Source organism: Jatropha curcas, chromosome 6, assembly GCF_041381405.1.
Source record: "Jatropha curcas cultivar XTBG-Jc1 chromosome 6, XTBG_Jcur_1.0, whole genome shotgun sequence".
NCBI lineage: Eukaryota > Viridiplantae > Streptophyta > Magnoliopsida > Malpighiales > Euphorbiaceae > Jatropha > Jatropha curcas.
This window is the reverse complement of record NC_143156.1, coordinates 29,110,492-29,124,029: the sequence shown is the minus strand read 5'-3', so window position 1 is coordinate 29,124,029 and position 13,538 is coordinate 29,110,492. Positions and strand designations below refer to the sequence as shown.

General features: G+C 35.9%; 2 protein-coding genes across 2 annotated transcripts; both read left to right on the top strand.

The window, feature by feature from the left end:
- The first annotated feature begins 9,829 nt into the window (after nucleotides 1–9,829).
- LOC149495885 (uncharacterized) lies at nucleotides 9,830–11,761 on the top strand. The gene has a single exon (XM_089723485.1). It carries the CDS (start codon nucleotides 9,830–9,832, stop codon nucleotides 11,759–11,761), a length of 1,932 nt encoding a protein of 643 aa, XP_089579611.1.
- A 151-nt stretch (nucleotides 11,762–11,912) lies between these two features.
- On the top strand, nucleotides 11,913–13,155 carry LOC105649084 (putative receptor-like protein kinase At3g47110). Its single transcript, XM_089723484.1, has 2 exons — nucleotides 11,913–12,544; nucleotides 12,644–13,155. The coding sequence occupies exons 1-2, from the start codon at nucleotides 12,226–12,228 to the stop codon at nucleotides 13,153–13,155; spliced, it is 831 nt and encodes a 276-aa protein (XP_089579610.1). The 5' UTR covers nucleotides 11,913–12,225.
- The last annotated feature ends 383 nt before the right edge of the window (nucleotides 13,156–13,538 follow it).

The following is a 13,538-nucleotide window of genomic DNA, read 5'->3' as shown; positions in this document are numbered from 1 at the left end:
AACTAATGAAAAATATATATTTATTTTCTTGAGATGGTAATATTTCTTACCTTTCAAAAAAAAAAAAAAAAAAAAAAGCAATAATGATTTTTAAAAATCTCTATTTTCAATAGTTTGATCCATGTCTCCATAGACTGGGTTTAGACAAATTTTATTGTTTTTTTTCTCAAGGTTCTTGCAGCCATTGTTGAAGAATATGCAACTGACATAACCTTGCTTGGATTTTGAATGTGTATCCCATTTGATGTGCAATTGTCTAGAAAGAAACAAAACCAATATATCACAATTAATTTCTGCCACATGTTGACTGAGTTTTATGATAGTTTCAAAAGGAAGAGGAAGATTAAGCAAATGGGAATATTTAAAAAGAAAGAACTTGATGAGTTGTGAATTTAGATTCAAGGCAGAGAAGCCTTCCACACTGGTTTGGTTCAAGCCAAAGTAGAAAGATTTCACTTCTTTCTCAAGTTAAAATCGAAGCCCTTTCTTGAAGATTTCACCTAACCATGTCAAATGAAGCGCAGAGAACAAACTGTCTGGGGCAATTCCTCAAACAGTTGGTGATTGTCAAAGCATAGAAATCCTTAATATGCAAGGTAACTTCCTTCAAGGACCCATTCCCTCGTCCCTTTCTTCCTTGAGAGGTCTCAAACATTTAGACCTGTCAAGAAACAACTTGTCAAGAAATATTCCAAAAGAGCTAGAGAAACTTGCCTTTTTGCAATATTTGAATCTCTCATTGAACAATCTTGATGGTGAAGTACCCAAAAGGGAGCATTCAGTGCAAGTGCATTTGCACTTAGTCAGAACAAAAATCTTTGCAGATGTATCCAGGAACTGCATTTGCCAGCATGTCCCGCATAACATGAAGAAAGGCATAAAAAATTTCCCATTGTGATAATCCTTTCTGTAACCATTGGCTTAATTGTGTTTTTCATAACATTGTTCTGCCTATTTTGTTGGAGAAAGTCAAGAAAGAACCCCACGTCAGTAGAATCAGTAACTTTCATAGTAGGTGGCTTCCTTGAATTTCATACAAGGATCTGTAACTAGCAACCAGAGAATTCTCTTCACACAACTTAATTGGTCAAGGAAGTTTTAGCTCAGTGCATAAAGGAAGCCTTGATCAACAGGGAGGAAGTTTTACACTTAAAAAGATATGCACAGTATAAGAGAAAAATTGTAATCGATACTTAATATTATATGAAAAGAAAATAAATAAACAAGCAGATATCAAACTAGCAATAACATAAAAATAAAAATTAGAAATACTGAATAGAGAGGGTGCATTGAGCGAAAATACCAAAACCCAACCAAATCATTGCAAAAAATAAAAAAAAAACACTCAATTTATATTTAAAAAAAGAATGCTAAATAAAACGAGTGCTTTGAGCTTATTTTTCAGTTGGGCTTTGTATAAATACATATAGAAATATAGAATGCTCTACGGTGGTTTGATTTCATGTTATTTATGCGATTTTATAAAAGAAAGGAAAAGATTTGGAACCCAGTAACCCGAATCAGTGTTATACTTGGAATGAAATGTCGTTCACCCAAAATCCAGTAGGAAAAAGACGCGGGAGATAACACTGAACATAAACCCAAATCGGCACGGCACCATTATATCGTTGCGGATCCACCGAAATTTCTTTTACAGGTACGCTGGTTTGAATGGGGCGAGGAGGGAAGGAGCACGAAGAGGAGGTACCGTAAATTGTTGGTCTTTGGCATGATCACCTCATTGGTTTAAAAAATTGGAATATTTATAATTTTTATTTTCATACCCATGCAGGACGGCGTTCTGGATCAGTTTCTCACTCACATAAAGGTAGATTATGTTGTGAAAAATATTCTCTTGGAATTTTTATTAAAAATTGATGCTAAAAGGTTTTAGCTAAATTATTCTTTTGCAAAATTCGATCTTTAATGGTGTTAATCTATACTGAAATTTAAATGTAAGGTGAAATAGGAGTTTTCTTTTAGATTTGATAGAATTCCATAAATTGAGATTATTCCGGAGAATTGAGTTTTTTCTTATTAGAGATCAGTACCACTTTCATTTTAAGAGATAAAAGATTCAAACAAGATTACGAGTATGCATATCATACATATATTTTTGAAACTTTAGGAATCTAATATCAGGTAATATATTTATAAGAGGACTCTTTGACAGATCAAAATGCCACATTCATTTACATCATTTTCATGTTTTGCTTGACTTATTTTATGTTCATATATATAATCTTAAGAATTATAATTGTTGCTTGCAACAGGTGATAGCCTTACAGCGGATGCCACAGCCGTATCTGGCTTTAAACGATTCAGTCGCTGGCTTGGAGTTGGAGGTGGGTCAAGTGAATATGACGAAGATAATAAGTACCGTAGTCCTTGGGCGGCTAAAGGGGGAGCTCTCCACTGTGAGAGTCTTCAAAGAATTTATTATCAGGTATGCTTGTTGAACATTTTGATGATTATGTTTACTTACCAGTACAGGTAGCAATGTGTACGCATGCTACTTAATTTATTGCATAGTTGTTTTTAATTAAAAGCTAAGGTATTCATAAAGAGGAACTCATCTTTAAGATTTAGAAGCTTGACATGCTTCTTAATAAATTGAAAGCTTATACAAACCAATGAACTTTAGTTGACCTAGCTAGAATTATTTCGATCACGCATTGATCATTCTTTATTCTCGTGTTGCTGAATCTTTGTGGATCCCTAGTGGCTGTGTTAAGGACTTTTAAATTTATTTTAGTTATAATTCCTATACTAGTATTTCTTGTAGTAAAACATTCGTTGTTTTCTGTGAGGTAGCACATGCATTATGTGGTCACTGGTTATGGATTTAAATAGGACAAAAGCAAACAAAATGAAGGGGAAAAGTGTTGGGACATTTGTGTTAACTTGTGGTTTTTTAAAATTGATTTTCATCTTGTTTTTCTTAGTTTGGACTTATATCCTTTTGTTGGTATTTTTAATCAGAACCTTCATTCCTCATAATTCTCTTTTGTTCCAAGGCCTGTAATGCATTTAAAAGTTCTGCCAAGGTGATACTTGACAAATCATTAGAATTCTCCGAAGAGGAAATTGTTGCTTCATATTTTTTCAGGTAATGTAACCAGAATTTTTTGAACAATTCTCTCATCAGAAAAATCTTTACCAAAAAGTCTCACCTTGTTGACAGTGGTGAGAAGTCTGTCAGCATATTCCTTTAACTGTTTCTAGCTCTTTCATTTTTTGTATTTCAAATTCACGAATTAAATTCATGATTTGCATGCTCTTTACCCTCTCATTTTCTTAATACTCTTTTTCAAGATATTGCCAAATTTTTGCAGCAGATTCTAATTTCATAATTCTATTGAGAATAGAGGGTGAAACAGCAGAAAATAGGCAAGCTTTTTGGCTTTGGCTTTCCTGGTTTTTTTCTCCTTATAGCTCTTGAGCTGAGCAAATGATGGGTTTTTTTTCTAAGTGCAGGAATCTTGTAGTCTTCTTCTACAGCTTCCCAAAGATCAAAAGCTTTAAGATGGACACTCATCCTAACTACCCAACTCTGATAATTAACTCCATCAAATATTGGTGGAGCAATTGAAGCAAAGTTTGATTCTCCCTCCATCTCACGGGTTTGGTGTTTGGGTGTAACTTTTTGGTTCACTCAATCTCACGGGTCCCTCAATATAAAGGGTTCTGATACCATTCTGTTGGTATTTTTAATCTGAAACTTAAAAAAAAAAAAAAAAAAATGCAAGACAAGGATATATTTGAACTGCTGAAGACATGGATTTATAAAAAATATTATAGATATTTTTATAGGAAGAGATATAACAGAAAAATAGCAAATCACGCTGCATATTGAACAAATATGATTACTGTAAGGATATCGGCAATAAAAATACTAGAATAATTAAGCAGCGGAAAAATTAAAATGAGACACACAGAAATTTACGTGGTTCACCATCAACTGCTTAGAGATACGTCCACCAGACCAATTCCGAATATTTCTTCCACTATTAAAAATAGTAGGCTTACAAAGAGAGTAATACAAAATAGTGACACTCAAAAGTGTTTTGCAAAAAACACCCCAATAATCTTCACTATTTTTCTAAACCCTTAATTTCAAGAATCCTTTCTTAAAACTGAAAAAAACTCTCTAACGGTGAGATTGTTCTCTTAGTTGGTGTGTCTCAAATGAAGCAAATCTTCTCCTATTTATAAGAGAGGTAGTCACACACGGCTCTCCATTTATGCCATGGTTGGTTGCCAACCTTTAAATAGTTGGCTGCCAACTTTTTGACTTTTCCTTTTTTTTTTTTTCCAATTGTGTGGGTCCCACTTGAGTGGGCACAACACAACAATTCTCCCCCTGCACGCTCAAGTGGGACGTTAACCATATTCCCCATCATCCCTGCAGCTAATCGATAATATTCAAACTTGTCTTTTGGAAGGATCTTCGTTAATATATCTGATCCATTTTCATCTATATGGATCTTCTCAAGCTGTAGCTGCTTCATCTTCAGTACATCCCTGATCCAATGATATCTAACATCAATATGCTTTGATCTTGAATGAAAGGAGGAATTCTTCCCAAGATGAATCGCACTCTGGCTATCGCAGAATATCAAATATCATTCTTGATGAATTCCGAGTTCATTCAAGAACTTCTTCATCCACAGCAACTCTTTGCATGCTTCTGTTAGTGCTATGAATTCTGCTTCAGTTGTTGATAGAGCAATGCACTTCTGTAATCTTGACTGCCATGACACATCTCCCCCTGCAAATGTGATTAGATACCTTGATGTGGACTTTCTCGAGTCAACATCCCTAGCCATATCTACATCAGTATAACCGACTAATACTGGCTTCTCATCTCCAAAGCATAAACATACTTTGGTCGTACCTCGAAGATATCTGAAAATCCATTTAACTGCAGCCCAATGTTCCTTTCCAGGATTTGAAAGAAACTGACTCACTACTCCGACTGAATGAGCAATATCTAGCCGTGTACAAACCATGGCATACATCAAGCTTCCAACTGCTGAAGCATATGAAATCTTTTCCATTTCTTCCTTCTCTCCATCCGTAGAAGGCCACTGTTTAGAACTCAATTTAAAGTGATTAGTAAAAGGACAACTAACCGCTTTAGCATTCTCCATTCTAAAACTTTGAAGTACTTTCTCAATGTACTTCTCCTGTGACAATCATAATTTCTTGCCTCTTCGATCTTCATGCCAAGAATTTGCTTTGCTGGTCCCAAGTCTTTCATAGCAAAAGAATTACTTAGCTGTTTCTTCAAGCTATTAATTCTGATCAACAGTCACTATATCAACCACATAGAGCAAAAACAATATAGTCATCATCAGAGAATTTCTTCATAGAAACATAGTGATATGAAGTAGTCTTTCTGTAGCCTTGCTCCCCCATAACAGACTCAAACTTCTTGTACCATTGTCTCAGTGCCTGCTTCAAGCCATACAGGCTCTTCTTCAATTTGCAAACACAATCCTCTTTTTCTAAACCCTCTGACTGCTCCATGTATATTTCTTCTTCCAAATCTCCATGTAGGAAGGTAGTCTTTCCATCCATTTGCTCGATTTCCAGTTTACAACTGGCGGCCGTTCCGAGCACTGTCCGAATGGATGTCATTTTCACAACTGGTGAAAAGATCAAAATCAATACCCTTTCTTTGATTGAATCCTTTCACAACCAGTCTAGTTTTGAATCGTGGTTGGGAGCTATGTTCTTCCTGCTTGATCCTGAACACCCACTTATTCTTCAAAGCTTTCTTACCTTTAGGCAACTTCATAAGCTCAAATGTTTCATCCTCATGCAAGGACTTCATTTCATCTTGCATGGCTTCAATCCAGTTCCTCTTGTGTTCATTTCCATAGCTTCTTCAAAGCTTTCAGGTTCTCCCCCGTCAGTCATCAGTACATACTCATTGACTGGATATCTAGTAGATGGTTGTCAGACTCTACTAGATCTTCTTAATGTTTGAGAACCTTCTGGTGCTGGTGGTTGAACATGAACACCATAATCTTCATCTGGTTCATTCTGATTAGGAACTTTTGGATTTTCTAACTCTGGCACTTGTTCTTGTGGACTATTTTCTTCATCTCCAATTTGTCTGCTTTCTATTGGAGGCACCCTCTGTATGTCTGTTGAGTCTTCATCAGATTTATTGGCACTCCGCTTCAATATCTTCAATAATCTGATCTTCAACAAATATAGCATCACGATTTCTTATAATCGTCTTCTAGATTGGGTCATAAAACCTATAGCCACATTGGTCTTGGCCATAGTCAATGAATACACACCGTCTAGTCTTGACATCAAGCTTAGACCGTTCATCCTTCGGGATATGCATGAAGGCTTTGCAACCAAACACCGCAAATGATCATAGGAAACATCTTTTCCTGACCATACTCTCTCTGGAGTATCATACTGTAGAGGAAAACAGAGTGAACGGCGAACTGCTGTGAGTAACGCTTCACCCCAAATCTTTTAGACAACTTTGCATGTGAGAGTAAACATCTGACTCTCTCCATCAAAGTTCTATTCATCCTCTCAGCAAAACTGTTCAGTTGCGGCGTCTTGGGAGGTGTCGTTTGATGTCGAATGCCATGCTCTTTGCAGAAAGCATCAAATGACCCAGTGTATTCTCCACCATTATCTGTCCTGACACACTTCAGCTTCTTGCATGTCTGTCTCTCAACCAGATTTAGAAGACTTCAATGTGTATACCCAGGTCTTCCTAGAATGGTCATCAATAAATATCACAAAATATCGATTTCCACCATATGACATTGTCAATGGTCCACACAAATCTGAATGAATCAGATTTAATACATTCTTCATTCTAGAAGGAGGGGTAATCTTGAAAGCTACACTATTTAGCTTTCCCGCCATACAATCAGGACACTTGTCTAGGTGAACTTCATCCAATCCAGGTAGTACGTTCTTTCTTGCCAGAGTTTTCTTACTCGTGTGGCGTAGTCGTTTATGCCACAATTTAACTGTACTATCATTCTCCGCTATACTCAAAGTGTCTTAGGAGAGTTTCGCATGCATCACGTACAGCTTTCGGTCTTTAGCTACCACAAATGAACCTTTTGTGAGCTTCCATTGACCATTTTTGAAGGTGCTACAGAAACCTTCATCATCAAATCTACCAATCGAGATTTGGACGCATGCTCAAAAGCCCATTCCTCATCAGTCTTGTCTTCCGGTTTAGTTGAACTAAACACAGGCAAATGCATTTTGATTACCATAATGAGATCTCTCATTTCTCCATATATGGTAATTCCCGCCATTTAGACTGATCATTTTGCTTGTCTATTTTGACTTGCGCAGAAAATCATCACCAACATAAACCGTATACGTAAACAGTAGTATACGTGAATAGTGACTATGAATAGTAATAGTATACTTGAATAGTAACTGTACATGTGAATAGTACTATGTGTGAATAGTGCTGGGTTTACTTGAAATGGACTCAGCAACAGTAACGCCTATAATACTGTTCATCATCAACTTTAACTTACTATTTTACTATTCATCATTAAGTCGATTCTGCAACGTCTTTCCGAGTGGACAGCACCAATGGACTTGTCGTAATTTTCTCTTCGTCATGGTATATTTATTTCCAAAACATATCCACGGATCCGGTACCGCAATCTGACCGGTTGGACCTGCCAAACCTTCGGCTCTAATACCACTTGTTAGGCATCATCTCTGATACCAGTTTTTGGGCATCAGCTCTGATACTACTTGTTGGGCCTTTTCAAAGAATCAAGAGAAAATTAACGCAACGGAAAATAGAAATGGGACACACAGAAATTTATGTGGTTCACCCTCAACTATTTAGGGCTACGTCCACGGTACCAACTCTGAATATTTCTTCCACTTAAAAATAGTAGGCTGACAAAGAGAGTAATATAAAATAGTGGCACCCAAAAGTGTTTTCCAAAAAACACCCTAATAATCTTCACTATTTTTCTAAACACTTAGAACATTTTCTTAAAACTGAAAAAAACTCTCCACCGGTGAGATTGTTCTATAAGTTGGTGTGTCTCAACTGAAGTGAGCGTGTGTATGTTGGTTGCCAACATTGAATAGTTGGCTGCCAACTTTTTAACTTTTCCTTTGGTTTTTTTTTTTCAATTGTGTGGGTCCCATTTGAGTGGGCACACCACAACAATTACTCCATATTGAGTATATCTGATTATTCCAAAAAATCAGCAACAAAATAAAACCACGTTTTAACAAAAACTTCAAACTTCAGCAGCCTCTTAGCAACAACCATATCAGCTCATAAGACTAATATCCAATACCTTTCTTTTGACATGGAATGTAGTGTGTAAAATATAGTATGGACGAGGATTGCTGGGTTTATGAGAAAATGATATTTAAGTGTTGTGGTGTTAGTCCAATTGAAAATATAGGCAAAGTTAATAACAGGCACACTAGCGAGTGGGCTCCAAGGGAACCTCGCCATTGTGAGCTGCTTCAAATACGTTATAATCGGATATAGTTGTTTGAAAATTTTGATGTTCTTTTTTTTTCCAGAGCTGCACTCATATCCTTTCCTTTTGCATGGAATTTAGTGTGTAAAATATTAGTAAGGAGGATTGCTGGGTTGAGGAGGAAATGATAATCAAGCGTTGTGTTTATACTCCAAGTGGAAATATTGACAATATTAAGTTGAGGTACTCTAGTGAGTAGGCTCCAGGAGGGCCACGTCACTGTGAACTGCTTCAAGAAGGTATGTTTGTTGGTCATAAATATGAGTTTATTTCAGTCATCCATTTTCTTTATTTTTATAAAGCTGAGTTTTTGTGGTTTCTGACCTCATATTTTCTAAGAGATGCTTGTTTGAATACTTGTAGAATTGGGTTGTAGTTATGATTCCTATACTGATCCCTTGAGAATAAAACACATTCACTACGAGGCTGCTTTTGGATGTGGTTGTGGGGCTTTAAATAAAATTCTTTGACACATTTATATTTATGTGTAGTTTGATCCTTAACCCTTTTTCTAAAAATGGAATGCAGTTAATAGCACGCGAAAGGAAGGAAAAGTGATGGCCTTATGAGAAAATGATATCTCAGTGTTGCGGTGGTGTTACTGCAACTAGAACTAAGTAGCAAGTATCTGGGCTGAAAGGGATCTCAAGATGAACAAGTGTGATAGTTGATTAGTTGAATTATTTATGTTAAACCTACTTAACTTAGCTGAAGTATGGTAGCAATATATGTTAAGTATGCTTAATTTAGTTCTTAACTGAAAGGATTGGTAGGAACAGTTGTTTAATTTTTTCTTTTCTGGAAGCTGAATTATATATAACAAGTCATTTGTGTTAATGTATGAATACATGTACTTTTCCCAATTCTAATATGTTCTTTCTTCTATATTTCAGTTGTATCTTCGTCTTCTTGATTATTTCTCTCGCTTAATGAACAAAGTAATAATTTCTTTAGAATATAAATTATAATGAAAACTTCAGATTGTATATAGTCAAATCTGTATCCATCAAAATTATAATTAAGTCTTTCAACTTTGAAAAATCGAATTAATTGTAAGGTAGTCAACTTCGCATAAAACAACACGCAATGATCAAGAAGTCAAAGCTGTTGCCATCTTATCTATTAACGCGTTTGTAGACTTGGAGTTTCTTCGGTCTTCTTCAATATTTCTTTATCTTTCTATAATTTTATATTTGTGTTTGTTTTGTTTTTTTTATTTGTTCATTTTTCATTTTAAAGGCATGCAGTCATTGTTAAAGACTGAACACCATGTTATATCTCATTACACGTGCAATTTTCTGTAACAAATGGAGCACCCTGCACGTGCACACTTAGTAACCCTTTTTACTTTAGTCCTTCATGTTCATGTTCATGTGCTTTTCTTAACCTGTACAAGCATCCTGTTCTTGCAAACTACTTATTGCGTCAGTACGTTAGGGAATGAAACCGATCGACTTGGTCTTTTGGAATTCAAAGCCAAAATAGGCAGTGACCCATATGGCATCTTAAGCTCATGGAATGATTCTCTCAGCTTCTGCAAATGGCAAGGAGTTACCTGCAGCCCCAAACATCAAAGAGTTACATCTCTGGAACTGCAAGGGCTGAGCTTGTCTGGATCCATATCTCCATGGGTAGGGAACCTCACCTTCTTGAGGTTCCTCAATCTTGCTGTCAATGAAGTACATGGTGAAATTCCCCAAGAACTTGGCCGCCTATATCGACTAAGACATATCAACCTAACCAAAAATGCACTGACAGGAGAAATTCCAATCAACCTTAGCTACTGCTCCGAGCTGAAGATTTTGGATCTCTCTAATAACCGCTTGGTGGGGAAAATTCTTCCCGAGTTAGGCTCTTTAAAGAAGCTTGTGTTGCTCAGGCTTTATATAAACAATCTCACAGGAGAAATCCCACAGTCCGTTGGAAACTTGTCATCCCTTCAAGTTATTTCTGTAGGAAGTAATAATTTGCGGGGATATATTCCCAACGAATTGGGACGATTAACAAGCTTAACATTTATTTCAATTATAATCAACAATCTGAATGGTACAGTGCCTTCCAGTATATACAATATCTCATCCATAACCTTGCTTTCTTTTACCCAGAATCAACTCAAAGACAGTCTTCCACCAAATATAGGCCTTACGCTTCCTAACCTGCGAGTATTTCAGAACGGCGTGAACCAATTCTATGGAGCTATTCCAATTTCACTTGCTAATGCTTCCCATCTTGAAATGTTTGACATCTCTAGCAACTCTTTCACAGGAGAAGTTCCAACCAGTTTTGGAGATTTGAAAAGTCTTCGACACCTCAATTTGGGACGCAATTTCCTTGGAAATAACACAAGTCAAGATTTGAGTTTCGTAACATCCTTGAGAAACTGCAGCAATTTACAAAAACTATATTTTGAAGTCAATAATTTTGGTGGTGTATTGCCAAGCAGCATATCCAATATGTCTTCCCTCTTTGCGCTTACTCTAGGAGGCAACCAAATATCTGGGAAAATTCCAGCAGACATTGGGAATCTCGTTAACTTGTATGTCTTGGGCATGGAGGTCAATCTTTTTTCTGGCAGCCTCCCCTTTTCTCTTGGAAAGAATCAACAGCTGCAGATCTTGTATTTACATACGAATAAACTATCCGGACAAATTCCTGCATCCTTAGGTAACATTAGCCAGTTATATCATCTTTTATTATTCAAAAACAAATTAGAAGGTAATATACCATCAAGTTTAGGTCACTGTATAAATCTGCATTATCTAGATCTAGCAGAAAATAACCTGACAGGTACCATTACCCAAGAGATCATTGGCTTGTCCTCTCTATCTTTGGTTCTTAACTTATCTCATAACACATTGATAGGTCCCATACCCCAAGAAGTTAGCAAATTAAAAAACATTGGTACAATAGATGTATCGGAAAACAAATTATCTGGCGAAATTCCGGAGGCAATAGGTGATTGTTTGAGCCTAGAAATCCTTTACATGCAGGGTAACTTCCTGCAAGGACCTGTTCCCTTATCTATCGCATCCTTAAGAGGTCTACAATTTTTAGACCTATCAAGAAACAAACTTATGGGAAAAATTCCAAAGGAGCTGGAGAAACTTTTGTTTTTGCAGTCTTTGAATCTTTCATATAATAATCTTAGTGACGAAGTGCCAAGAAAAGGAGTCTTAGCAATGTCAGTGCAATTTCTCTTATTGGAAATAATAATCTTTGTGGAGGTATCCCAAAATTGAAGCTTCCAGTATGCCCTGTCAAACAAAAGAAACACAGGTCTCCCATTGTCATTATCCTTGCCACAACCCTTAGTTCAGTAGCATTTTTTGTGACAGTAACGTTCTTCTCTCTTTTCTACTGGCGAAAGTCAAGAAAGAGTCCATCTCCCACACCTCTTATTGTGGATAGGCTTCCTCGAATTTCGTACAAGGAACTCTTGCAAGCAACTGGGGGATTCTTTTCAGACAATTTGATTGGACAAGGTAGTTTTGGCTCAGTGTATAGAGGAAATCTGGATCAGCAAGGGCAGAGATTAGTTGCTGTAAAGGTACTCAACCTACAACAGCATGAAGCTTCCAAGAGCTTCATTGCCGAGTGCAAAATATTGAGAAATATACGGCACCGGAATCTGGTAAAGGTACTGACATACTGCTCTAGCTTTGATTTCAAAGGTAACGATTTCAAAGCTCTAGTGTTTGATTTCATGGCAAATGGGAATTTAGAAATGTGGCTCCATCCAAGAGAAAATAAAAGCAATGATCAGCCAAGAAGTTTAAACCTTCTTCAGAGACTTCAAATTGCAATTGATGTGGCTTCTGCATTGCATTATCTTCATGACAGTTGTGAAATACCAATCATTCACTGCGACTTGAAACCAAGCAATATTCTTCTTGATGGTGACATGACTGCACATGTTGGTGACTTTGGATTAGCAAGGCTTTGGTCTAAAACTGCAAATACTTCCTTTCAAGGCCAAACCAGCTCGATTGGGATGAAGGGAACAATTGGATATATGGCTCCAGGTAAAAGTTTCTTTACATGTTGCTTCATCAAATTAACTAACATTTATAGAAAAAGAAAATGTAATAGTCAATTGATATTTCTTACCTTAAATGTTTCAGAGTATGGAGTAGGCAATGCAGCTACAACATCTGGAGATACATATAGCTTTGGAATAATTATGTTGGAGATGTTCACAGGAAAGAGACCAACTGATGAAGTATTTACAAATGGTTTGAATCTCCATAAATTTGTTAAAACTAAGCTTCCAGAACAAGTCAATCAGGTTATGGATCCAATTCTTTTCCCAGCAGGAAATACAGGGATAGCATCAAACAGTGTGGATGATAATGATGAAGAAAATATCCAGAAATGTAACATTAGTATTGAAAATTTGAGAGTAGAGGAAGGGAATTTGGAGAAATGTATTGTGTCAGTCCTTAAAATTGGAGTGGCATGCTCAGAAGAATTACCAGAAGATCGAATGAATATGAGGGATGCTACAACGTCATCAAAGATGCATTTCTTGGTGCAAGAAATATTATTTGTGAGTAAAGGGAAGAGCTACCCCTATTATGTAATTTCTTGTAAAATATTATTTGTGAGTAAAATATCATTTGGGAATTTCTTCTAATTTCTCCAATTTTTAATTGAATTTATTATTTATTTATTTGCAGTTTTTAAGAAATTTTCTCAACGATACAAGATGACGGAACACATTTATTTATATTTATAAACCTACGAAGTTTCCTCAATTAGGAAAGTTAAATAAATTATTAAATCAAAGGTGTTTCAGGAATAAAAAATAAATGAATCCAAATATTATTATAAACAATTATATAGAATTATAAATTTATTTCAAACAGAATTATATAGAATTCAATTGAATAATATGTTTTAAGTTAAATATATTAAATAATTAAAAATTTTATTGATTAAAAATCAAATTATTCAGTGAAAACAAAAAATTCAACTATTTAAAAGTTTCTGTGAAGTTTTCTGTAACAAAAGTTATGA